Below are 23974 nucleotides of genomic sequence, written 5' to 3' on the forward strand. Positions count from 1 at the left end.
TTTAGTGGTTTAATAAGACCTGAATCTGTATAGTTCTTTTAGTCGGCAAGTCTGAGGTCGAAGCACCCCTGGCCATCAGCTCACCACGCTCATTCCACATTGGTTGCCCAGAATCTCTGGTAGAGACAGTCACCCCGTGAAGCAGCCACTCTTAGGTGAGTAGTCGGGTCTGGGGTGAGGGCAGAGGTGGGGGGCAGCTACCAAAGCAGTGCCTTAGGGGGACGGCCACCACGTGGCTGAATGGCTGGATAGGATTTTCAGAGTTAACTTCCTAAATTGTACTGGGGCTGCTGTACAAAGCCAGACTGGGCCTCCGAGAACTCAAAGGTACTGTCAGTAGGCACCCCCCTCGCTTCCCCTCTCCTGTTGGATCTTTATCTTGCCACAGTGGATGAAAGGTCCACCTGGATCTTCCCCGCAGCAGTGAACAGACCCAGAAAGGAGTCCGTGTGGAACATGGCCCGCCAGGGCCCACTAGAGCGCGGGGCGAGGGCCCAGGGGCCATATCCTAACCCCAGCCACCCCTGACCAAGTCTGTTCCTCTAAGAAGCCAGCTGTGTGGATTCACAGGTCAGATGGAGGGAAAGGCCTCAGTTACTTCCTCGGCTTTTCTTCGTCCCTCGGTAGGTGGAGAGGCCTGCGAAGGACCATACCGATGACTGCTCTGGCCTCCCTCCCCGGCCTCTTCACAGCACCGCACCCCAGGGCCCTGTCTCTGAAGGGAGTCAGGCATGCAGTACAGGGATCCCAGGCTGAATCCCTTTTAAAAACCCCAGACTCGGGCAATTAGAAGGAGTGTTTTCAATATTTTATTAACAAATAAATTGGTAGAACAATTTCTCTGGTAATCTCACCGCCGCCCCCCCCCCAACCCCCATTTAACGTCCAGCATGTGGCCGCCATGATGGTCGGTGTCTAACCTGCTCTGCTAGCTGGGTTCTCAGCAGCCCCCTTGGCCTAGTTCAGTCATCCTCCCAAGGACTTTGGGGCAAAGAGAAAACTCCCCTCCTCAAGAGGGCGAGAGAGAGACAGAAGCTTCTGCTTGGAGGCCAGGGCCACAAAGGCAAGCCAGGCCTTATTCCTTTTGGAGGAGGGGCACAGGTTCTTCTTCCTAGGGCAGAGCACTTGTGCCCGCGCCCATCCGCCTTCCTGAGGAGGTGAGCCCAGCGTGAGAAAGCCCTGAGCGGAAACTCAACGTTACGAGGACACCACTCTTTTCTCTTAGACCTGCTAAGAGGGCACCCGGTGATCTCTGTCAGCAGAGTGAGACTCCAGGACGAAAACAAAAGCCTAGGAGGAGCCCTTGCCTTGGCAAAACCTTGGGTGGATCAAATCGCAACACTGCACAGACCTAGTAACTACAGCGGTGAGGTGAGCAGACCGTCAACCTGTCGGGGAGTACGGAGGAGGAAGAGACTATTCCAGGTAAAACACTTGGTCGTCGAGCACCTTTTCTCCAAGAAGTTTGGCACTAACTCTATACCATCAATTCTTCCACGAAGATAGCGTGACCAACTCATCTCCGGGGTCCTCAGGGCAGGTGTTTGAGCTCAGTCTTCTTCCTCTAATGTCCGATAAAGATAACCCTACACATGCATTACGTCTCTTCATAGTGTATTTACAGTAAGTAAAACGGCCTGCCAGGCACACTCACGCCCTGCAAAATTGTAACAGCTGCTCAGGGATGCTCGTGCCCGTCACCAAGGCAGCAGGGTCCCCTGAGACTCCGAGAGGGGCGAATGCACGGGGCGGCTGGCTCTGCTAGTGGGCCGCCCGGGGCCCACACCCCGTGCACAGCAGCGGCCTCTCAGAAGCAGATGATCCGCTTCTCGTCTTGGAAGACTTTGGCCTCCTCTGGCTTTATCAAGTTTCCATTTAGGCTGTCGGGGAGAAACAAAGAACACAAAACATTAGCGGTTTGTAGGAGCCTTTCCGGGACGTGTTCCCGACACCCTCCTGTTCTTCACGTGGCCCAGAAGTTCCGGAACGTGCTCCATTCAGACACTTGCTTGGTAAGATTACTCCCTTCCAGCTGTCGTCGCTCTATGAACTGGGTCTCACTAAGGTCACCAATAGCCTCTAGGAGCCTGAACTTAATGACCTTGTCTCAGGCCTCGTCTGTCCCGTCCTTCACGGGCGTTTGGCTGTTCTCTCCCCTGCCTCCTTGAACCACCACATTTGCTCGGCTTGATTTCTTGCTCTCTGGTTTTCTCCTGTGTCTGCCACTCCACCTCCGTCTCCTCTCCCATGTTCTCCCGTATGTGGCCTCTAGATACTGGATTTCCTCTAGACTGGGGGCTTGGCCCTTTTCCCCAGCTGACCTCATCCCTACGTGAGTGGACCTGCGGCCCAGACTCTCCCGTGTGGCTCCACTTACTTGACATCTTCACTTGGACGCCACCCAGGGACCCTGGCTCAGTGCACGGGACCACTCTTTATCCACCTGTGCAAGGTAGCGACCTGGGGGTCGGCCTTGACCCCCTCATCTTTGTAGTCTATCTATCACAGAGTTCTATCTTATTCCCTAAACATCCCCGGAGTGCCTCCCTGGGACCTTTCCACGTCCTCACCACCACCATGGTGGTCTGAGCGCCATCGTCTCTTCTCTGGAGCACTGCAGTGCCCTCCTGCCTGGTCCCTTTACATGTACTCTTCTGGTCTCTTCAAATCCATTTTCCTGGAGGAGCCAGAACGGTCTTTGTAATGCAAATCTGATCATATCCCTCTTTGCTTCACACCCCTCCACGACTTGCCATTGCTTTTAGGATACAGACCCGAATACGTGGCACGACCCACAGATCTCTTATGGTCTAGTCTATCCCCTCTCCTCTGCCCCCTGTTGCCCCTTCTCCCGCGCCTTCTGAACCCCAGGGCCCACGGACATCTTGCCGTTTTTCAAGGGCACCAGGCCCCTTCCTGCCTCCGAGCCTTGGCATTATGCTATTCCCTCTACCGGTCAGCCAGTCAGACCTTCACATTTACTCGGCTGAATTTTGTGTAACAGACTTGGTGGCAGCGTTGGGATCTGAAGCGAACTTCCTCCGGCCTCCGGGGCCAAGGAGACCCACAGGCAGGGCGCCCTGCCAGCGCGCTTCTGAGTTCAAGGTCAGCCTCGCCTGTTTCCCCATGTTTCCGGGGTGCCACCGGGGAGTCCCTCTCCATTCGTACTCCCCTCCTTGCACCGGAGCTCCTGCCCTAACAGGCTTGTCAGTCTAGGGTTAACGGGTCAGCACAGAGCAATGGGGGTGGGATGGGGGGTGGTTCTCACAGAGCGCCAGCCCTTACCCTTGGGTCAGCCCGCCAGTTCACGTAGGAATTCATCCTCAGCTCCCATCCGCAGTCCCCATTTCCAGTCTGCAGTCTCCGTAGTGGAGACCAGTGGGTGGGTCCGTGCTGGGAATGGCTGGTAGTAGGCATAGCCTTCTCTCCGCCAGCCCAGTCCGAGGTTAACAGGTTTTGGTTACCGCTGGCGTGTGAAGGTTTGGGTTGTTTGGTGTAAACAAAGGCTCAGCTAACGGGATCCTTAAATTTTACAGACATGCCACCTTCCAGCCCACCTGCCCATTTTATGTCTGATCACGATGGCGCCAGGACCTGTGAATACCTACTGAAATGGCAAAACGTTACCAAAAACCACCTAGAAGTACAACGGCCACTATGGGGAACGTTCCCATTAGGCGTGAGGGCATTTAGAAGCGCATCTGAGAGCACGGCTTCCCCAAGTAAAACGCATTGGGATACCTGCGTAAATTGCTGCGTAAAGCAGCAGCTCTGAAAGGTTTCACGATTCCAAAAACAGTTTCATTAAAAGGTTAATTAAAAGATTTAGCAAGAGACTAAATACGACACCACAAATATTAGTAATGTAGGGTCTTTGCATCTGCGTGTTTGTATGTACGTTATAAACACGACATATTGTCCCACCTCTGGATGGCACTGCTGACGTTAATTTGTAAAAGAGCTCTAGTTAGTTGGTTTTATAGGGGCCAAGGACAGGCTGCTCCAAAATGTGCTGCGCTGGCATCCTGAAAAAATTTGTCGTAATGTTTTCCTTTCTTTTTGGGAGAGAGAGAGAGAGCACAAGCAGGGAAGGAGCAGAGAGAGAGGGAGATACAGAATCCGAAGCAGGGGGCTCGAACTCATGAACCGTGAGATCATGACCTGAGCCAAAGTCGGATGCCCAACCGACTGAGCCACCCAGACGGCCCCATGGCATACTGATTATTTTAAATAAAACTTATTTAAGAGACAGCCTGCGCAAGAAGGGCATTCGGACCCTCCTCTGTCCCCTGGAAGCAGGAAGTAAATCTCCCATCTGAAAGATTACCCTCCCTTTACCAGGGAGGTAAAGAGACCTTATTACCAGATAGGAAATTTAGAGGCAAGAAAGCTGTATAAACACCCCTTGTTAATTTTTACTAATATATATCACACCCCAAATTCTGTCGACAATTCCTTACTAATTGGAACTCCTGAAGTTAATTGAGTTTTCTTTGTCCTGCGGATTTTTTTTATGTTTATTTATTTATTTTTTAGAGAGACAGGAGGAGACACAGAATCAGAAGCAGGCTCCAAGCTGTCAGCACAGAGCCCGACGCGGGGCCTGAACCCATGAACTGTGAGATCATGCCCTGAGCCCAAGTCGGTCACTTAACCTACTGAGCCACCCAGGTGCCCTGACCTGTCAATTCTTCATGGATTCATTTATTGTCTCTTTGTCTACAATGTAGGAAAACTGCCTGCCTTGGCCATTTTGGCCCACTGTGCACTCATAATAAAACTCTGTGGTTTTTTTCCCCTGGTTAATCTGTTTTATGCAAATTTAACTCTTAGCCCAGCTGGAAGACCTTGAAGGGTAGAGGACGAATTTCTCCTTCCCTTTGGTTGGCATTATCGGCAGGATACTAACTCACGGGACAGGTGCTTGCCTGGTATTGCTGCAGCTGAGATCCTGGGACATCTGACGTGCAGCCAGCAGAAGGTGAGATTTCTGACCACGTCGGCCTCCAGGCACCTCTGCCTGCGGGGTCTGGTGGAACGAGTGTGGTAAGAATCCTTCTGTCTCCAGATTTAGTTAGCAGGAGAAAATACTGTAGAACCAGTTCCTTGGGTGTAGCCACTTCCGGTAAAAACGTGGTAGAATACTCCTTGGCTACTGATCATTTCCTCCCAGAGACGGTCACTGTTTTGTCTGTGTCTTCTGTGTTGAGTGTCACGGAGAGGAATTATCGTATGACAGAACACAGGTATGGGCCCTGTAAACCCGCCGCTGGGGCCCGCCTCACAGACCAGCGAGGTCCCAGTCGCATCGGACCCGTGGCCATTTACACAAACTTTGCTGTGGTTAACGCGCACATGGGGTACAGGCTGTTGCTAGGAAACATCTTGGAAGCCAAAGCCACGAGTGGTCACAAGTCAGGCACCTAAAAGCTGTTAGAGTGCTTGTCATCTAACTCAAAGAACCCCCAGTAGGAGAAATTGGTCATGGAACGGGGTAGATTAAGCAAACATCTGGGGGGCAGGGTACACTGTAAAACACCGAAGGCACATCTCTCCTACGGATTAGTTTGGCCCCAGAGACCCAAGGTGTAGGCGGGGCTGTTAATATGAATATAAGAGAATTTTGCTTTCATCTTGTTCTGTGTCCTAAGAGCTTGGCTTTGTGACCTTTCTCTGGTTTCTGTCACGTGGAGGGCACACCTACCAGGGTGCACCGTGGTGGCCAGTCCGACAGACCGGGGACCCAGAAACACAGTTATAAGCAGCGTGCTCTGTCGGGGCCATGCCGCCTCCCAGGAAAGTGTCAGGAGAGGTCCGAGCCCATAAGGGCCTCTGTTGCCTCAACCGCTTGCTTGTCAAGTGCTGGGAAATGCCACTCCATTAGCGTCTGCCTGCCCCAGATGAGCCTGGAGGTGTCTCACATTCTGGGGAGACCGGAGACACGGCACACGTGACCTCATTCTTCCGGCCGGCACAGTGAAGCTGTCTGCTTTCTCAGCCTGGTCCTGGAAGTAAACTTTTGGGTCACGGGGGCTGCCTCGTCTCTGCCCCTCTGGGACACACCTCTTTGGAGTTTTCGGTTAAGCCGCTTATGGTTTTGAGTTGCTACTGAAATTAGTAACATCCTATTTATCAATGGCCAGGTACCAGATCGTTTAAATTGGCTATTGGAAAAAAAAAAAAAAATTCTTTATAAAAAGCTCTCAGTTATCTTAGAACGGCTAGCCTTAGGGATTCCCTTGACAACATAAAAGAACAAAAATTAGACTTAAGACGGGTAAGTGTCCACCTCTGATGAAAACTCCCCTCTTAACATCCAGCCTGACCTCTAGGTTCAAAGTATAAAGGCTACTCTTTATATTTACTCCTTATATTTACTCTTTCAGTAAATGCTGAAAGCCAGAAAGTGACTTTAACAGAAGCACCAAGCACCTACGACGACACAGGAGGGCTTAGTTTACTGTAATTGACCTCTGTCGGCCTTAGACTTTTTTGGACGATTGCCTTTGCAGATGTCTCCTGCCCCAATTCATGCCCCCCAAACGGCAGGAAATCTTCTACAAAGCCCTTTTTCCTCCACTTTCAGAAGATCCTACCAAATTTAGAGAAACATTAAAAAGATTTGACTATTCACCCACCTCCCCTTCACAGAGGAAAGAGATGACCAATAACATTTCTGCTTGGCCTTCTGACAAATGATCAGAGGAAGGCTGGTGTTCAGAGGCTAATAGAAGCCAAGGTTGACGTGTGTAACCGTGAAGAAGGCTTTTTGTTAAAATGCTTTGTACCATTCTGTTCATTCCCATTAATCCCCCTGATATATAGAAGCAAATTTAGGGGCACCGGGGTGGCTCAGTCAGTTAAGCCTCTGACTCTTGGTTTCAGCTCAGGTCATGATCTCACAGTTTGTGAGTTCAAGCCCCACATCGGACTCTGTGCTTACAGCACAGAGCCTGCTTGGGATTCTCTCTCTCCCTACCCCTTCCTGGTTTGCTGTCTCCCTCCCTCTCCCTCAAAAAATGTATAAAAATAATTTTTATTTTTAAAAAAAAATTTTTTTTTTTTTAATGTTTACTTATTTTTGAGACAGAGAGAGACACAGAATCGGAAACAAGCTCCAGGCTCCGAGCTGTCAGCACAGAGCCCAACGCGGGGCTCGAACTCACGACCTGAGCCGAAGTCGGCCCCTTAACCGACTGAGCCACCCAGGCGCCCCTAAAAATAATTTTTAAAAAAAGAAGCAAATTTAGTTAAAAAGGTGGGCCTGTCTCTTGACATTCAGGCTGGAATCTGGTTCTTTGGAATCGATCTTTGTCTTACAAATCTCTACAAAACCAGACGTGCAACTCCGCAAACAAATCAAAACCCACCTATCTTTACCAATCTCCAAACCTCTCTGGTTCCTCTCAAAATTTTTGTGGACATCATCAACGGTCAGGATATTGGGACAAAATTGCCATGTACTTAAGGAAAAAAGAGTACATTTTTTCCCAGATGAATCAAGCATTTTATTTAATTATAACCAAGTACTCATGTATTCTCTCTTTAAATGCTGCATGTAGGCAGAAATAATATTCAGGCCCCTATTGAAAATACTGCCCTACCAGTTTCCAGAACATAATTCACCATTCAGGACCCAAGGTGCTGAGACTTAAAGTCACATTGGGCAGTGTACCACAGGATGCTAAATAAACAAGACTTCACTCATATCACTTTGAATTTCTTGATATCTTGCCCTGTGTTCTATCACCCAACAGAACAATTAATTCGGCTTCCTAGAAACATTTGAATAATAGGGGCGCCTAGGTGGCTTAATAGGTTAAGCGACTGACTCTGGATTTCGGCTCAGGTCATCATCTCACTGTTCATGGGATTGAGTCCGGAGTCGGGATCCTTGCTGACAGGGTGGAGAGACTGCTTGGGACTCTCTGTCCCTCCCTCCCTCTCTGCCCCTCCCCTGCTCACTTGCTCTCTTTCTTTCTCAAAATAAATAAGTAAACATTTTTTAAAAATTAAAAAAGAAACATTTGAATAATAGATATATGCCCAATAACCCCTCCATGTTTTCAAAAGTGAAGAATGTTACTAGCGCAAAAAAGAAGTCTTTGCATTCTTTCTCTGTCCCTTAATAGGTCTTTGAAATGTAAACACAGAGGTCTTCTTAAAATACAAACTGCTGGGGCACCTGGGTGGCTCAGTCTGTCAAGCGTCCGACTTTGGCTCAGGTCATGATCTCACAGTTTGTGGGTCTGAGCCCCGCATCGGGCTCTGTGCTGACAGCTCAGAGCCTGGACCCTGCTTTGGATTCTGTGTCTCCCTCTCTCTCCAGTCCTCCCCAACTCATGCTCTGTCTCGCTTGCTCGCTCTCTCAAAAATAAACAAACATAAAAAATAAATAAAGTAACATGCAAATTGCTAACAGGGATCTTGTGCCCAGACTCCAGCACCTCTGGTAACAGGCAGATAATGCTCCAAATCACCTCGGACAAAACTTAGATACGTTCTCTATAAATTTTCTACCCCCATCTTCTCTAGCACCTAAGAGCCCTTCTTTGAAATGCAAACTTTAGAGGGACGTTGTTCACCAAAAAGAGAGAGAGAGGGACGTACTTGGAAATTGGGCCCATCATCTGTCTACAAACATTAGTAAATCTGAAAGCCATAAGAATTTGTTTGCATCTGTTCTGTGTATTTGTATGTATGTCCGTGTATGTTGTAAATGTGTGATATTTTCTCTACCTCTGGATGGTATGGTTTGAAGGGAAGCGCCAGTAAGGATGGGGCATTCTAAAACTCAGAAAGCTAGACAGAAAAAACATTTGGGTTAAAGTGAGCTGGGAAAATATTTGGTGTTAAAGCTAATTTAAGGTTATTGGTTTAATTAAAATAGACCTGTCTTTAGAGTTATCAGCATTTAAAAAAGTTTTTTTTCTAATGTTTATCTTTTTTTTCTAATGTTTGTTTCTTTTTGAGAGAGAGAGACAGAGCTGAAGCAGGGAAGGGGCAGAGAGAGAGGGAGACACAGAATCCGAAGCAGGCTCCAGGCTCTGAGCTGTCAGCACAGAGCCTAACATGGGGCCTGAACCCACAAACTGCAAGATCATGACCTGAGCTGAAGTTGGCCACTTAACCAACTGAGCCACCCAGGTGCCCCTGGAGTTATCAGCATTAAATATGAAACTTTTATTCTGCTTTTGTTTACTGAAAGTCAGATTAGTTTCATGATATCTCTGTTGCAAAATCTGTCAGAAAAAAAAGAAAACTAAACAGAATAATGGTTGAGTTTGCCTATGAAGTTTTATGGGTACTCCACATATAATTGTTAAGAACAAGTAAATTAAATAGATGTAAATAAGATAAGAAAGTTTATAAGTAAACTTTTAAATAGCTTCCAAATTCTTTTTTGGTGGTAACCCAAAACGTTAAAGTTTTGCTAAGTTACATGGTAAGGTAAATTCACTGAAAATCTAGATCACTTCCAAATAAGAAAACACTAAGTATTAACATAGGTTTATCCACTTTTCTCTTTAGTTTCTCTGTATGCAACAGATTTGCACATGTTAGCAAAACCTGTTTTGTGCTCTTGTACCAGGAAAAAACACATTTCTAACTATGAAATGTATTCATAAATTCACCAATCTAGGGGTGCCTGGCTGGCTCAATCAACAGACCATGTGACTCTTGATCTCAGGGTTGTAAGTTCAAGCCCCAGGTTGGGCATGGAGCTTAAAAAATTAAAATATAGGGGCACCTGGGTGGATCAGTCAGTTAAGCGTCTGACTTCGGCTCAAGTCATGATCTCGCGATTTGTGGGTTCGAGCCCTGTGTCAGGCTCTGTGCTGACAGCTCAGCACCTGCTTCGAATTCTGGGTGTCTCTCTCTCTCTCTCAAAAATAAACATTAAAAAAAAAAAAAGGCATCTGGGATCCCAATTAAAAGGGTCCTGTTGGTCACAGTCTAGAGCCTGGTGGTGATTAGGTATTTTGGAAACATCACCAGAGAAAAACAGCTCTTGAGCCCCATTGGAAAGGACCTTACAAAGCACTCCTGACCATGGACAGTGCTGCACAATCAGAAGGCACTGAGCCTGGGGTACATATCACATGGCTCAAGAGGGCTCCTCCTGAGCCCTGGTCCCATGCAGACGCTGGAGACCCACAAATCAAACTGACAAGGAAAAGAAACAGCCGCCCCCAAGGTAGACGGCTTCTGCTCAAGACACCTGATCAAGGCTTCATACATGAACTGAACATGACACGCTTTCTCCTCTTTCCTTTACTCTGGCATCGGCTAGGAAAGGTAATGCCCTTATCTTTATTTCCCAGGCCACTGGGACACCCTCTGGACTTTGGAGCAAACTTTTATTTCAGGCCGGGAGAAAATCTAACTTTTATCGTTGGTCAACTCCTGTGAATTTACACCATGAGTTGGAAAGGACCTCCCAGGAGGCTTTCATGATTCAGGACTCTGTTTGGCAAACCTCTACTTCTCTGTTTAGGGATAAATACAAACGAAGCTATGATCAGGGACTTCTCCTTAATTCTTGAAATTCTTGTCACATCGCCACTAAAGCAACAACTGCCCAACAACGATCCCTAGACTCTCTGCCCAGTGTTGTTCTTGAGAACAGAATAGCCCTTGATTATCGTTTAGCTGAGCAAGGAGGTGCCACCTGGATTACACTCCTGGGAAAGTTGAAACTCGATTACATCATATCCCAAAACAAGGCGCTTGCCTTAAGAAGATGACTCCTTCCACAGGGTCTTTTTTTGATTTATCTGATTTTGATGGCATTGGGTCTTGGAGACCAGGGCTTCAAAGCACCCTGCAAACATTGGGGAGGACCCTGCTTATCATAAGAATCTCCCTGGTGCGTTATATTTTCTTAAATGCTTTAAATGCATGTTTGAGGCCACCAACCGCTAAGCAAATGGTCTCCCTCAGACTGGACCGTCCAAAAAGGTGCAAAGAGGACAAAGTGACTTAACAGAATGTAAACCTGAGCTCGTAACCTGTGACTGTCACAGAGACAAAATGAAAACATCATGACCTGAGAATGCCACGCACAGGATCAACAAAGGCTTCGAGAACTACAGAGCACTAGCTGAGAGGGGCGCTAATGCCCTAAAGTTTGATCACAGCTCTCAGCAAAGCGGAGAGGCCGGTCCAAAAGGGGACCACTGTTTTTTATTTTTTTTTTAATGTTTATTTATTTTTGAGACAGAGAGAGACAGAGCATGAACGGGGGAGGGTCAGAGAGAGAGGGAGACACAGAATCGGAAGCAGGCTCCAGGCTCCCGGCTGTCAGCACAGAGCCTGACGCGGGGCTCGAACTCATGAATCGCGAGATCATGACCTGAGCCGAAGTCAGACGCTTAACCGACTGAGCCACCCAGGCACCCCGGGGACCACCATCACACACACAGGCCCAAAATAGCATCGCTTAGGTTAAGGCCCCAAATCGGTAAACCAGTTAATACCTAACCTAATCCAACCTAATTTTAACACCCCAGGAATGAATGTAGCCTTTAATCAGTCAGCATAGAATTTCCTGGTCAACACTAGGAAATTTACTGTCAGACCTTCCTGCTCTCCCTAGGAGGGCAACCTTGCTTACAACGATGTACTCCCTGCTAATAAATTCTTCCTTGTTGATGTCCTCTGCCTTTAAGAACCTTTCTCTTGTTTGGCTCAGCAGAGCTCCCCTCTACTTTCTGGAAGGGATGCCGCCCAACTCAGGAACTGCTTGCTAAAGCCCATCGGGCCTTCACCTTTACTCACTTGACTTTTTTTTTTTTTTAAACACCATGACCCAGGCTCCACCCTCAAAGAGCTCACAGTCTGGAGCAGACAGCCTCCCAGGAAGCTACTCCGGCGGTATGATAGATGCCGCGCAATGTCAGGGCATTGTTCACCCTGCCTCCTGTCTCTGAAGCAGAACTCACTTGGGGCATCAGACCGCAAGTTCTCATGGGACAGGGATGAGGTAGAAATCAATATCAGCACAAACAATGAGTCCCCGTGCCCCTGGTGACTGCGGACAGAGCTGCTCCCTCATCCCCACAGCCCTGGACAGGGCCGACGCCACAGGACGTCACTAAGCCTGGTTCCATGACATCACTCACACTCACACACACACGCCTCCAGGCCCTGGGTAGCACACCCTCAAGCTAAAGACACCTGGCCCTGCACACGTAGTTCCTTGTATAGGAACAGTGGTCCTTCCAAGGCAACAAATGCACATTTTTCAAGCCGGACAGAGTTAAAGCAGCTACGTGTTCTTACAACTGTCCTAATCAGCCTCCGAGAAAAGTAGAGGCCAACTGTTGTCTGCAAACTTCTGCAGCCTTGCCTGCCCCCTCCTCCCCCTCTGCCTGCTGTTCTTGAACCACAGAGTCAGCAAGAATTGACGTGCTTCTAGGGAAGGGACCACGGGCAGGAGGGGGGCTGGCGATTAATGCAAACCAGAGTTCCAACAGCTCCCACATGCCTTGCGGACTCAGGAGCGGGCACAGGGTCACACGCACCCAAGCCCCAGCGTCCTCCGTCAGCCTTGCTGGAGCTGGGCTCTCCCCTCTAGGACAGAGTCTTCCAAATGTTTTTTCAAGCACGACCCAAACGAGAATTACATTTTACGTCTTGAACCAGCATCCACGCAGGCACACATACCCACATCTGACCCAAGATTATAAAATACTTCGTTCTGTGCACGGTGACTTTTGGTGTTCTGCTCGACCTCGTTTTCCAAATAATATGCTGGTTGCAACCCGCCCAACTGATTTTATGATGCACTAACAAGTTCCAAAGCAAAGTTTAAAAAACGCTGTGCTGGGAGCCCAGGTCAAGGAGCTGTACCTCAATGTACTTTTTTTTTGGCTGGGGAATTCTCCCCCGGCAGGACGAAATGAGGTAGTTGATGAGTAACTACCCCCTGAGCTGAGGGTTTGAGTTCACGGGGAGGCTGCTCCTTGGACCTCAGGGAAGCCACGGGAGAGCGTGAACCCCTCCTGTGGCCCGTGTCCTCAAGGGAAATGTGGCTGTGCCCCCCACCCCGCTAGGTGCCCCACATGGTCACGCTGCAGGGCTGTGTCAGGCTGAGGCTCACGGCACACTCCAGAGCGCCGGGGAGCCTGCTCAGGGCCCCCTGTCCGCAGCCCCGGTGAGCCAGTGCTCTCAAGCCATCAGGACCCTTTCCGTCCGCCTAACCGCCACATCCCCAGCACCCAGGCCGCTGCCGCACCTGTCACTGATGGGAACGCCCCCTACCCTGCCCACACAGTCCACAGGCCGGGACCCGCTTAGGGGGGACGATGTATGGGTCTTATGAGGCAGTAACGAAGTGGAGTGGGCTCAGTGTTGTAGAAGCAAAACAATCCAGCTCCCTCCCACTAGCATAACAACTCCTCCAAGCAGAAATAGGAAGAAAGAGCACAAGTCGGAGCAAATCCAGCAGGGAAGTGTCTCCTCAAGCCCGGCAAAGCCCAGAAAAGGAGAAGAAGGGGCCCCAAACGCCAGCTACCCCATCCACGTCTCAGCCTCCTGAGTCCCCGAGTGACTCACTCTCAGCAGGATCCCTTTCCTGGGCCATCTGCCCCGTGCATAGCGGGGAGGTAGAGGAGGGCAGGGCGCCTACGAGGGGAGCCCCGGCCACAGAGTCAGGCAGCCTGGACCAGATTCCAGCTTCTCCTCTTAGGTGGCACCTTGGGCAAGTATTCCCTCACTGCTCTGGGGCTCAGTTTCTGCCTCTGTGAAGTGGAAACACTACCAGCCTGCTTTCCGGGACTACTGGAAACATGAGGAATAAATGGCACATGCTCTACACTGTGCCTGGCGCCCAGTCAGGGTGCTGAGTAGACAGTCACTGTTCTCATCACTACGACTGGCGCATGTGTCTTACCAAATCTCCATTATGCCAGTGTTCCTCTGTAATGCGTCTGCCAGCTGGGCAATCCCCTTGGCCGTGATCTGGTTCTGGATAAGCCTGAAAGAAGAACATATCTTGTATCAGATACATGATACTGGATTAAATCTGCCCCCTCCGTTAAGGAATGGTAAGGGCATGGTGGGCATGAGACGGGGTCCGGGGAAGCGCTGTGTCCACGTGACGTTTAATCTGGCTGAGGCTGTCCAGATCAGATCTCCAGGGCATCTTTTAAGACGTTTAATTTTTTGGTACATTTCTAGAGTGAGCCTAATAGATCTGTGCACTCACACGTAGGTAATTTAATACACGAACCCAGATATGTATGTGTCGGCATTTTTCCCATTTTTTCCTGCGGGGAGGGAAGATGACGATTCTCCTGCTTCCACTCGTGGGTCCCAGTGGGAAAGCATCGATAATGGGGCCTCTAAGGGCGCACCCCATTATGTCTAGTTGCAGTGATCCAAATGAAACCAAGGTTTCCAATAGAGCTGGGGAGCCCGGGCGATCTCTGAAGTGCTCCCCTGAGCAGCTATGCTTCCGACCCAAGAAATACACCCAAGAAATTCACCCAAGGCACTGAGGTGTCTCTGCTTCATCACAGGCCCACTCCTCACTCCTGGCTATTGGTAGAATAAAAGCCTACCGCTCAACTTGACCCTAAGAAATCCTGGCCACTGACCCAAGAACACAGCCCCACCAGGAAGACAGGGTTGCCCTGTCATGATTGATGAGATTATAGAAATTAGGCGAGAAGGGGCCAACCCTATGAAGAGGCAGTCAGTGCAGTGGTTCAAAGCTCCCCTCCTACACACACACCCTCCACCCCCTACTTCTCAGCCACAGAGCCTTGAAGAAATAAGCTTACACTATCTATGCCTCGGTTGCCTGATCTGTAAAATGGGAGTAACCGAGGTTTCAGTGGGAGGATGTATAAAGGAAGTAGTCCTCACAGTCTCTGCCACAGCACCCGATGGCAGGGAGCGCCTGTCACCATTACTGCCCGAGCACACGGGACTATGGCTGTGCTGTGGAGGGGCCCCAATCTCCCAGCCACATGCCCCAAAGGGGGGCACCTGGGCTCAGTGGCAGAGGTGATGACTCCCTGGTAAGAACGACCACAATGTAACTTGGACATTTTTGCAAGAGGAGCAAAGATAGAACCTAGAAGTGAGCAGAGAATCGTGCATTCAGCCAAACTCTGCTGCTTCCTAATCCCCTCCTTCACGATTGCCACCACCACCACCACCTACACTTTGCTGGGTGAGCTGCTTCCAGCCACGACCTGGCAAGGGAGCCAATGAGTATGGCAGTGCTCAGGCGCACCTGTCCCCTGGGGCCACCTTCGAAGACAAGGGCCAGTGTGATCTGTGCACCACCCAACAGCCAAGACTCGCTCTCTAGCCCTGTTCTAGCTCTGTTCTCCCTCCAGGCTGGGCCCCAAGGGAAAGAGATAAAAGAAAGTCTACAGGCCAGAAAAACAACAGCAAAACAGACATAAAAGTAGCACAGTCTGGCTGTTTTGCAGAAATTAACAAGGTTATCTAAAACTCATACAGAGGGGCACCTGGGTGGCTCAGTCGGTTAAGCGTCCGACTTCAGCTCAGGTCATGATCTCGCGGTCCGTGAGTTCAAGCCCCGAGTCGGGCTCTGGGCTGATGGCTCAGAGCCTGGAGCCTGCTTCCGATTCTGTGTCTCCCTCTCTCTCTCTGCCCCTCCCCCATTCATGCTCTCTGTCTCAAAAATAAATAAAACGTTAAAAAAAATTTTTAATAAAAAATAAATAAAAATAAAACTCATACAGAAGCACAAGCGACCCAGAATAGCCCAAACAACCTTGAGAAAGGAGGACAGAGTTGGGAGACTCACCCTTCCTGATTTCAAAACTTACTGCACAGTTAGAACAATCAGGACAGTGTGATCCTGGCATAAAGACAAACAAACGGATCAATGAACTAGAATAGAATGTCCAGAAATACACCCATACATTTATGGTCAATTGAGTTTTGGCAAAAGCGTCAGGGCCATTTAACAGGGAAAGACAGTCTCTTCAACAAGCGGTGCTGGAACAGCGGGACATGCCAAAGAAGGAGTTTGGACCCTTTGCCTCATATCACACACAACAGTTAACTCCAGAAATTAGCGTTTAGGATCAAAGACCTCAATGCAAGAGCAAAACTATAACACTTAAAGGAAATCTTAGGTGTCAATCTTTGTGACCTTGGATTACGCAACAGTTTCTCAGTAAAGTATCTAAAGCACAAACAACCAAAGAAAAAATAAATTGGACTTCCATCAAAATGAACAGTGTTGGTGCTTTAAAGGTCACTAACAAGAAAGTGGAAAACCCCACAGAGGAAATACATGCAAATCATGTATCTAGTAAATGTCTAGTATGCAGGATGTTATAAAGAACTCCAATAATTCAGTAATAAAAAGGCAGATAACCCAGGGTGGTCAGTTGGTTAAGCGTCTGACTCTTGATTTTGGCTCAGGTCATGATCTCAAGGTTTGTGGGTTCGAGCCCTGTTTCGGGCTCTGCGCTGACAGCGCCTGCTTAGGATTCTCTGCCCTTCCTCTGCTCGCACGCGTGCACCTGCTCTCTTCCCGCCCTCCCTCTCTAAACTTTAAAAAAAAAAAAAAAAAAGGGCAAAAAAATTAAAAATGGGCAAAGGATGTGGAGACATTTCTCCAAGAGAGACACACAAAAAGATGCCCGATGTTAGTCATGAGGGAAATGAAAACCAAAACCACAATAAGACACCACTCCACACCCACTAGGATGGCAAGATTCGAAAAGATGGACACTAACGAGTGCTGGTAAGGATGCGCAGAAATGGGAGCCTTCCTACGTGACTGGCGGGGACCTAAAGTAGAGCAGCCACTCTGGAAAACACTTCGGCAGTTCCTCAAAAAGTTCAGAACAGAGTGGCCATTTGCCCCGGCAATTCTATTCCTAAGCATATACCCAAGAGAAATGAAGACGTATGTCCACACGCGGACATGCACACGAATGTCAAAGGCAGCATTATTCACAACAATCGAAAAGGCAACGTTATTCACAACAACCAAAAAGTAGAAACAACCCAAATGTCTACCAGCTGATGAACGGACAAAATGTGGAATATCCATATAACGGAGTGTCAGCCCTACGGCACAATGAAGTTCTGACACGTTGTAGGATGTAGATGGGCCTTGAAAACCCACGTAAGTGAAAGAACACAGACAACGAGTCACACATTGTAGGATTCCATTTCTAGGAAATGCCCAGAACAGGCAAATCCACAGAGACAAAAAATAGATTAAGGACTGGGGGAGAAGGATGGGGAGGCTTAATGCACACTGGTATATTCCAGTGGGGGCGGTGGGGAGGTAAAACTCCCCTACAACTAGATCGTGGTGATGGTCGCACAACTTTGTGAATACGCTAAAAACCACTGACCTATACATTTTATTGTCTTTTTAAGATTTTATTTTTTTAAGTAATCTCTACACCCAGCGTGGGACCGGAACTTCCAAACCTGGAGATTGAGAGTCATACACTCCACTGACCAAGCCAGCCAGGGACCCCTGACCTGTACATTTTTAAAGGGTGAATTTTATGCACGTCCATTTTATCTTACAAAGTATCTTTTCTTGGGGCATGTGGATGGCTCAGTTGGTTAAGCATCTGACTTTGGCTCAGGTCATGATCTTATGGTTCGTGAGTTTGAGCCCCGCGTTGGGCCCTCTATTAGCACAGAGTCCACTTCAGATCTTCTGTCCCTGTCGCTTTCTGCCCCTCCCCCACTCTCACTCACACGTTCTCTCTCAAAAATAAGTAGACTTTAAAATATACGAAAGAGAGAGAAATATATTACTGAGACAGCACATGCGTGCACATACGCAAGCATGAGCTAGGGAGGGGCAGAGAGAGAGGGAGAGAACCCAAGCAGGCTCCATGTGACAGCACAGAACCCAACATGGGGCTCGATCTCTCAAAAATTGGGAGATCATGACCTGAGCTGAAATCAAGAGTCGGGTGCTCAACCGACTGAGCCACCCAGGCGCCTTCAAAAAATATTTTTGCATTTAAGATTTCATTTTTTAATTTTTAAAAAATATTTATTTTTGAGAGAGAGAGAGAGAGAGGATAAGCAGGGGAGGGGCAGAGAGAGACACACAGAATCCGAAGGCAGGCTCCAAGCTCCGAGCTGTCAGTACAGAGCCCGACGTGGGGCTCAAAGCCACGAACTGTGAGATCGTGACCTGAGCCAGTCAGTCGCTTACCTGACTGAGCCACCCAGGCGCCCCTTAAGATTTTCTTTTTAAATAATCTCTGTACCTAACACAGGGCTCACACTTACAAAGCCAAGATCAAGAGTCGCATGCTCTATCGACGGTGCCAGCCAGGCACCCCATCTCAAAAAATATTTTTCAAAAGTAGAACAGGAGAATTACAGGCCAAAATCCCTCATGAAACTAGATGCAAAAATTCTCAATAAGATACTAGCAAATCAAATTCAACAGTACATTAAAAGAATTATTCACCATGATCAAGTGGGATTCATTCCTGGGCTGCAGGGCTGGTTCAGTACTCGCAAATCAATCAATGTGATACACCACATTAATAAAAGAGAGGATAAGAACCCTATGATCCTGTCAATAGATGGAGAAAAGCATTTGACAAAATACAGCATCCTTTCTTGATAAAAACCCGCAAACAAGTTGAGATAGAAGGAACATACATTAACATCATAAAAGCCATATATGAAAGGCCCACAGCTAATATCATTCTCAATGGGGGAAAAAGCTTTCCCCCTGAGATCAGGAACATGACAGGGGTGTCCACTCTCACTACTGTTGTTCAACATAGTGTTGGAAGTCCTAGTCTCAGCAATCAGACAAAATGAAATAAAAGGCATCCAAATTGGCAAAGAGGTCAAACGTTCACTCTTTGCAGACGACATGATACTTTACCTGGAAAATCCAAAAGACTCCACCAAAAAACTGCTAGAGCTGATACAGGAATTCAGCAAAGTCACAGGATATAAAATCAATGTATAGAAATCGGCTGCATTTCTATACACCAATAATGAAGCAACAGAAAGAGGAAGCAAGGAATGGATCCCATTTACAACTGCACCAAAAACCATAAATACCTAGGAATAAACCTAACCAAAGAGGTAAAAGATCTGCATACTGAAAACTATAGAAAGCTTATGAAAGAAAGTGAAGAAGACACAAAGAAATGGAAAAACATTCCATGCTCATGGACTGGAAGAACAAATATTGTTAAAATGTCAATACCACCCAAACCGATCTACGCATTCAATGCAATCTCTATCAAAAGAGCACCAGCATTCTTCACAGAACTAGAACAAACAATCCTATAATTTGTGTGGAACCACACAAGACCTCGAATAGCTGAAGTAATGTTGAAAAAAGAAAACCAAAGCTGAGGCATCACAAACACAGACTTTAACTTTTCCTACAAAGGTGTCATCATCAAGACAGTATGGTATTGGCATAAAAACAGACCACAGATCAATGGAATAGAATAGAGAACCCAGAAATGGACTGACAAATATATGGCCAACTAATCTTCGACAATCAGGGAAGAACATCCAATGGAAAAAAGATGGTCTCCTTAGCAAATGGTGCTGGGAGAACTGGACAGCAACATGCAATGGGCCACTTTCTTACACCATACACAAAAATAAATTCAAAATTGATGGAAGACCTAAATGTGAGACAGGAAACCATCAGAATCCTACAGGAGAAAACAGGCAGCAACCTCTTTGATCTTGGCTGCAGGAACTTCTTACTTAACATGTCTCTGGAGGCAAGGGAATTGAAAGCAAAAATGAACTATTAGGACCTCATTAAGATAAAAACCTTCTCCACAGCAAAGGAAATAATCAGCAAAACTAAAAGGCAACCAATAGAAGATATTTGCAAATGACATAACAGATAAAGGGTTAGTATCCAAACTCTATAAAGAACTTATCAAACTCAACACATGAAAAACAAATAATCCAGTGAAGAAATGGGGAAAAGACATGAACAGACACTTTTTCAAAGACATCCAGAGGGCTAACAGACACATGAAAAGATGCTCAACATCACTCATCATCAGGGAAATACAAGTCAAAACCACAATGAGATATTATTTCACACCAGTCAGAGTGGCTAAAATGAACAACTCAGAAAACAACAGAGGTTGGCGAGGATGCAGAGAAAGTGGAACACTTTTGCACTGCTGGTGGGAATGCAAACTGCTACAGCCACTCTGGAAAACAGTGTGAAGATTCCTCAAAAAATAAAAAATAGAACTACTCTACAACACAGCAATTGCATTACTAGGAATTTACCCAAAGGCTACAAAAATGCTGATTCAAAGGGGCACACGCACCCCAATGTTTATAGCAATGCTATCAACAATAGCCAAGTTATGGAAAGAACCCAAATGTCCATTGACTGATGAATGCATAAAGAAGATGTACAAACATAAAATGGAGTACTACTCGGCAATGAAAAAGAATGAATCTTGACATTGATAACAATGTGGATGGAACTGGAGGGTATTATGCTAAGCAAAATCAGTCAGTCAGAGAAAGACATATACGATTTCAGTCATATGTGGAATTTAAGAAACACACCAGATGAACATAGGGGAAGGGAAGGAAAAAATAAGATAAAAACAGAGAGGAAGGCAAACCATAAGAGACCCTTAAATACAGAGAAGAAACTGAGGATTGCTGGAACGGGTGGGGTTGGGAGGGGGATTAAATGGGTGACAGGCATGGAGGAGGGCACTTGTTGGGATGAGCACTGGGTGTCATATACAAGAGATGAATCAGTGGGTTCTACTCCTGAAGCCAAGACTACACTGTATGTTAACTAACTTGAAGATGGAAGGAAGGAAGGAACGAAGGAAGGAACGAAGGAAGGAACGAAGGAAAGAACGAAGGAAGGAACGAAGGAAGGAACGAAGGAAGAAAAGGACTCAAAAAGAAAAAAAAAAGGAAACAAAACAGATGAACATATGGGAGGGGGGAAAAGAAAGAGGTAAGTAAAACAGAAGAGACTCTTCAGCATAGAGAACAAACTGAGGGTTGGTGGAGGGAGGCGGGTGGGAGATGGGCCAGGTGGGTGATGGGCATTAAGGAGGGCACTTGTTGCAATGAGCTCTGGGTGTTGTATGTGATGAATCGCTGAATTCTACTCCTGAAACCAATATTGCACTGTATGCTAACGAGTAAAAATTTAAAAAAAACTTGAAAAGTAAATCATAAATAAAAGTAGCACAGCCTGAAATTCTGAGGTTCTCTGAGTTACCATAAATGTTTCAACGTCTGGTTGACTTTCAGCATCTCTGCCAAGCTCTCTGCCACTTCATCATCGAGTTCATTTTTGGTGAGCCTAGAAAAGAAAGCAAGTGTTTACTCAGGGGAGCCCTACCTGGCACACATTTTTAAATGAGTTCTCAGAAGTGGGATCCCAGCCCAGATCTCTCCAGCTCATGCTGCTAATCGCTTGCTGAACTGAGCAAACAGCCAGGCCCCAATCCCAGCCTCTGAGCCCCATAGACAATAAATAAGGCTCATTTCTAGTGCAAATCCTGTCCCCAAGCTCCTACTCCTTAGTCCTGCTGCCACAGAGGAGCCCACGTTCCCTGCCCATCTTTGCTGCACCCTCCGTTCTCACAGAAGCTAGGGGCTAAGGCCCACTTCCCAGGCTTCCTCCAGCCCCCAAGTCTCCCTGAACACCCCTGACAGCACGTTACCAAAAAGTCTGTCATATGAAGACCTAGAAAAGCCTGCCAACTGCACGTTAAAATGTGCTCAACGCTTTGCTCTGAGGCCAGTTGCGAAGGACCCAAGTTCAGTGAGTCAAGGTTCAGGAAGCCTCTTAGTTGTTCCTAAAAGCAGCAGTGGTCTGGATAAAGCACTCAGGGCTAGAAGCTCCCGGCTGTAAACAGGATTGGACCCTGTCACGCCAGTGGATAAAAGAATAAATAAGGAAAAAGAATGACATAGAACATTAAACAATCGTTCCTCACAGGGCAATTTGGTAGCGCCTAGCTGAATTTTAAATGTGTTATACTCTGAGTCAACGATCACACTTCCGTGTGCAAAGATGTACGCACAAGGATCTACACATGCAGTACCGATCGCCGCGTTGCACGGTTATACCGTGAAATGTGAACACATGTAAGCATCGGCAGGGGCTTCTGGGAAACTAAACTGCAAACACCCATTCAATGGGATGCTGTGCAGCCCTTCGAGGGAACGAGGGATAGAGAGAGTGAGGCAGAAGATGACGCTATTTAAGAGCGCTCCGGAGCCAGACATGCCGGGCGTGTGTTGCCTACTGGCACCACAGCCTCAGGCGGGCGGCTTAACTTCTCTGGGCCTGGGTTTTCTCACCAGAGAAATAAGGGTGAACAGTCACGGTACAGACATTATGGGGTGGCTATGAGTCAACACGTATAAAAGGCAGAGAATAATGCATGCTGTACCATCAGCCCTCGAGAAATGCTGGGTATTGACATTCTTACTATCTGTGTAGAGTAGTGGTTCTCAGCTGGGTGCTTTCCCCTCCAGGGGACATTTGTCAACATCTGGAGACATTTTTGATCATCACAGTTGTCGGGGGGAGGGGGGGACGTACTGCTAATGGGTAGATGCCTGGGATTCTGCGAAACATCCTATAATGAACAGGACAGCCTCTTACAAGAAAGATGATTTGGACCAAAATGTCAATAGTGTCGAGATGGAGAAGTCAATAGTCAATAGACTACTGACTCCGTCAACAGACGGAGAAATCCTGACATAAGAGGACACGTAAAATGCGGACACTACACGGTTGAGATGTTTTTTTAAAGTCATTTGCTAAATGCGATTCCATGTTGTAAGAAAAGCGATATACACACAAGCATGCATTCAAGTGCTAGGAGGCTAGAAGAGAAAGGTTCGGTCTGGGAAACACAAGGGAGGAAGTACTTTCACTTCCGACTTTTCGAGTTTCTTACAGGTTTTGTTTTTTGTTTTTTTTTTTAGATATTTCTTTTAAAAACATTTTTAAGGATTTTGTTTAGAGGAAAACCATTGAAAATGCATCTAATGGCCAGCAGGTCTAATATCAGAACTCTCAAGATGATGAGACTGTCATGCTGAACCAACTTCGCTGATAGCTCACGTGCACTGAGCCCAAACACAAATCCCTCCCTTGGAAGGCAAGTAGCGAAAGTACAAAGAAATAAAATTGAAATAGAGCAAATGAGAAAAAGGAAACCAAAACCAAAAAAAAAAAAAAAAAAGCACTGTCAGAAGGCAGCATACACTAAATGAGTACGAAGAGGGGTGAGGAACATGGGCTTCCGGGGAGAGGTGACAGGTGGGCTGGGACCTGAAGGCCAAATCGTGGTGTGGCTACTGGAGAAGGAGGAAGCAGCATGAAGAAGGCAGTTTAAGAGGAGGTAGGGAGAAAAGTGTGAGCCAAGTGCATGAAGGTTGGGCTCTGCAAGGCGTATCTGAGGGTCTCGTAAGCATCATCCTGACAGAATGGCCAGCCTTCGGGTTTTCCTGAGGCTGAGGCTGAGGCTGAGGCTGGCAAAGGCAGCTAAGGTGGAACCCATGCTCCTGGGGTCCCCGTCCCCCTTCTGTACACCTGTCTGTGCTTCTAGGAATGGCTGCTTTCTATTCTAGGAAGAAATTAAAACTATCAACCCAACACTGAGGAAAGGCCTAGAGACTTTTCAATTAAAGGCGGCTTTTCAGTTAGGATTCCAGGCTGTGCAGTCTCTGGAAGAGTCCCTGAGACCCAGCCTCTCAAAATGGCTTTGCTTATTACCAGAATATTCTCAGAGAGGTGTTCCACTGCAGGGCCTGGGCGAGGCTCTTTCCACCCTCCGTAGAGATGCCGTTGAATGCAAGACTAGGAAGGAAAACACTTGGGGTCAATTATCAGAGACACGTCTACACTTGGCTTTGGCTTCAGTGACCGAAACACCCGGAAGATGCTGCTGGGAGGTGGCTCCTGACTCGAGGCAGGAAGCAGAAGTGCTCA

General features: G+C 47.5%; 1 protein-coding gene and 1 long non-coding RNA gene across 7 annotated transcripts in view; one reads left to right on the forward strand and one right to left on the reverse strand.

Moving 5' to 3' along the window:
• Nucleotides 1-799: 799 nt before the first annotated feature.
• NOD1 (nucleotide binding oligomerization domain containing 1) overlaps nucleotides 800-23974 on the reverse strand; it is a 77111-nt gene continuing 53936 nt past the window's right edge. For 5 of the 6 annotated variants that reach the window (XM_019443713.2, XM_019443714.2, XM_019443715.2 and 2 more), the window contains 4 exons: nucleotides 23759-23842; nucleotides 21242-21325; nucleotides 13898-13981; nucleotides 800-1880 (listed from right to left, as the gene is read on the reverse strand). In XM_019443713.2, the coding sequence (XP_019299258.2) occupies nucleotides 1808-1880; nucleotides 13898-13981; nucleotides 21242-21325; nucleotides 23759-23842 (325 nt within the window). In that variant the 3' untranslated portion in view covers nucleotides 800-1807. Of the gene's footprint in view, nucleotides 1881-13897; nucleotides 13982-21241; nucleotides 21326-23227; nucleotides 23610-23758; nucleotides 23843-23974 lie in introns of those variants that run through there. The other variant, XM_019443718.2, reaches the window with a different exon arrangement.
• On the forward strand, nucleotides 2479-4806 carry LOC128775558 (uncharacterized). Its single transcript, XR_008420342.1, has 2 exons — nucleotides 2479-3105; nucleotides 4537-4806. It is a non-coding gene; the product is annotated as an uncharacterized LOC128775558 (long non-coding RNA).

This window comes from Panthera pardus, unplaced genomic scaffold (genome assembly GCF_024362965.1).
Source record: "Panthera pardus isolate Hobbes unplaced genomic scaffold, ASM2436296v1 HiC_scaffold_8, whole genome shotgun sequence".
Classification (NCBI taxonomy): domain Eukaryota; kingdom Metazoa; phylum Chordata; class Mammalia; order Carnivora; family Felidae; genus Panthera; species Panthera pardus.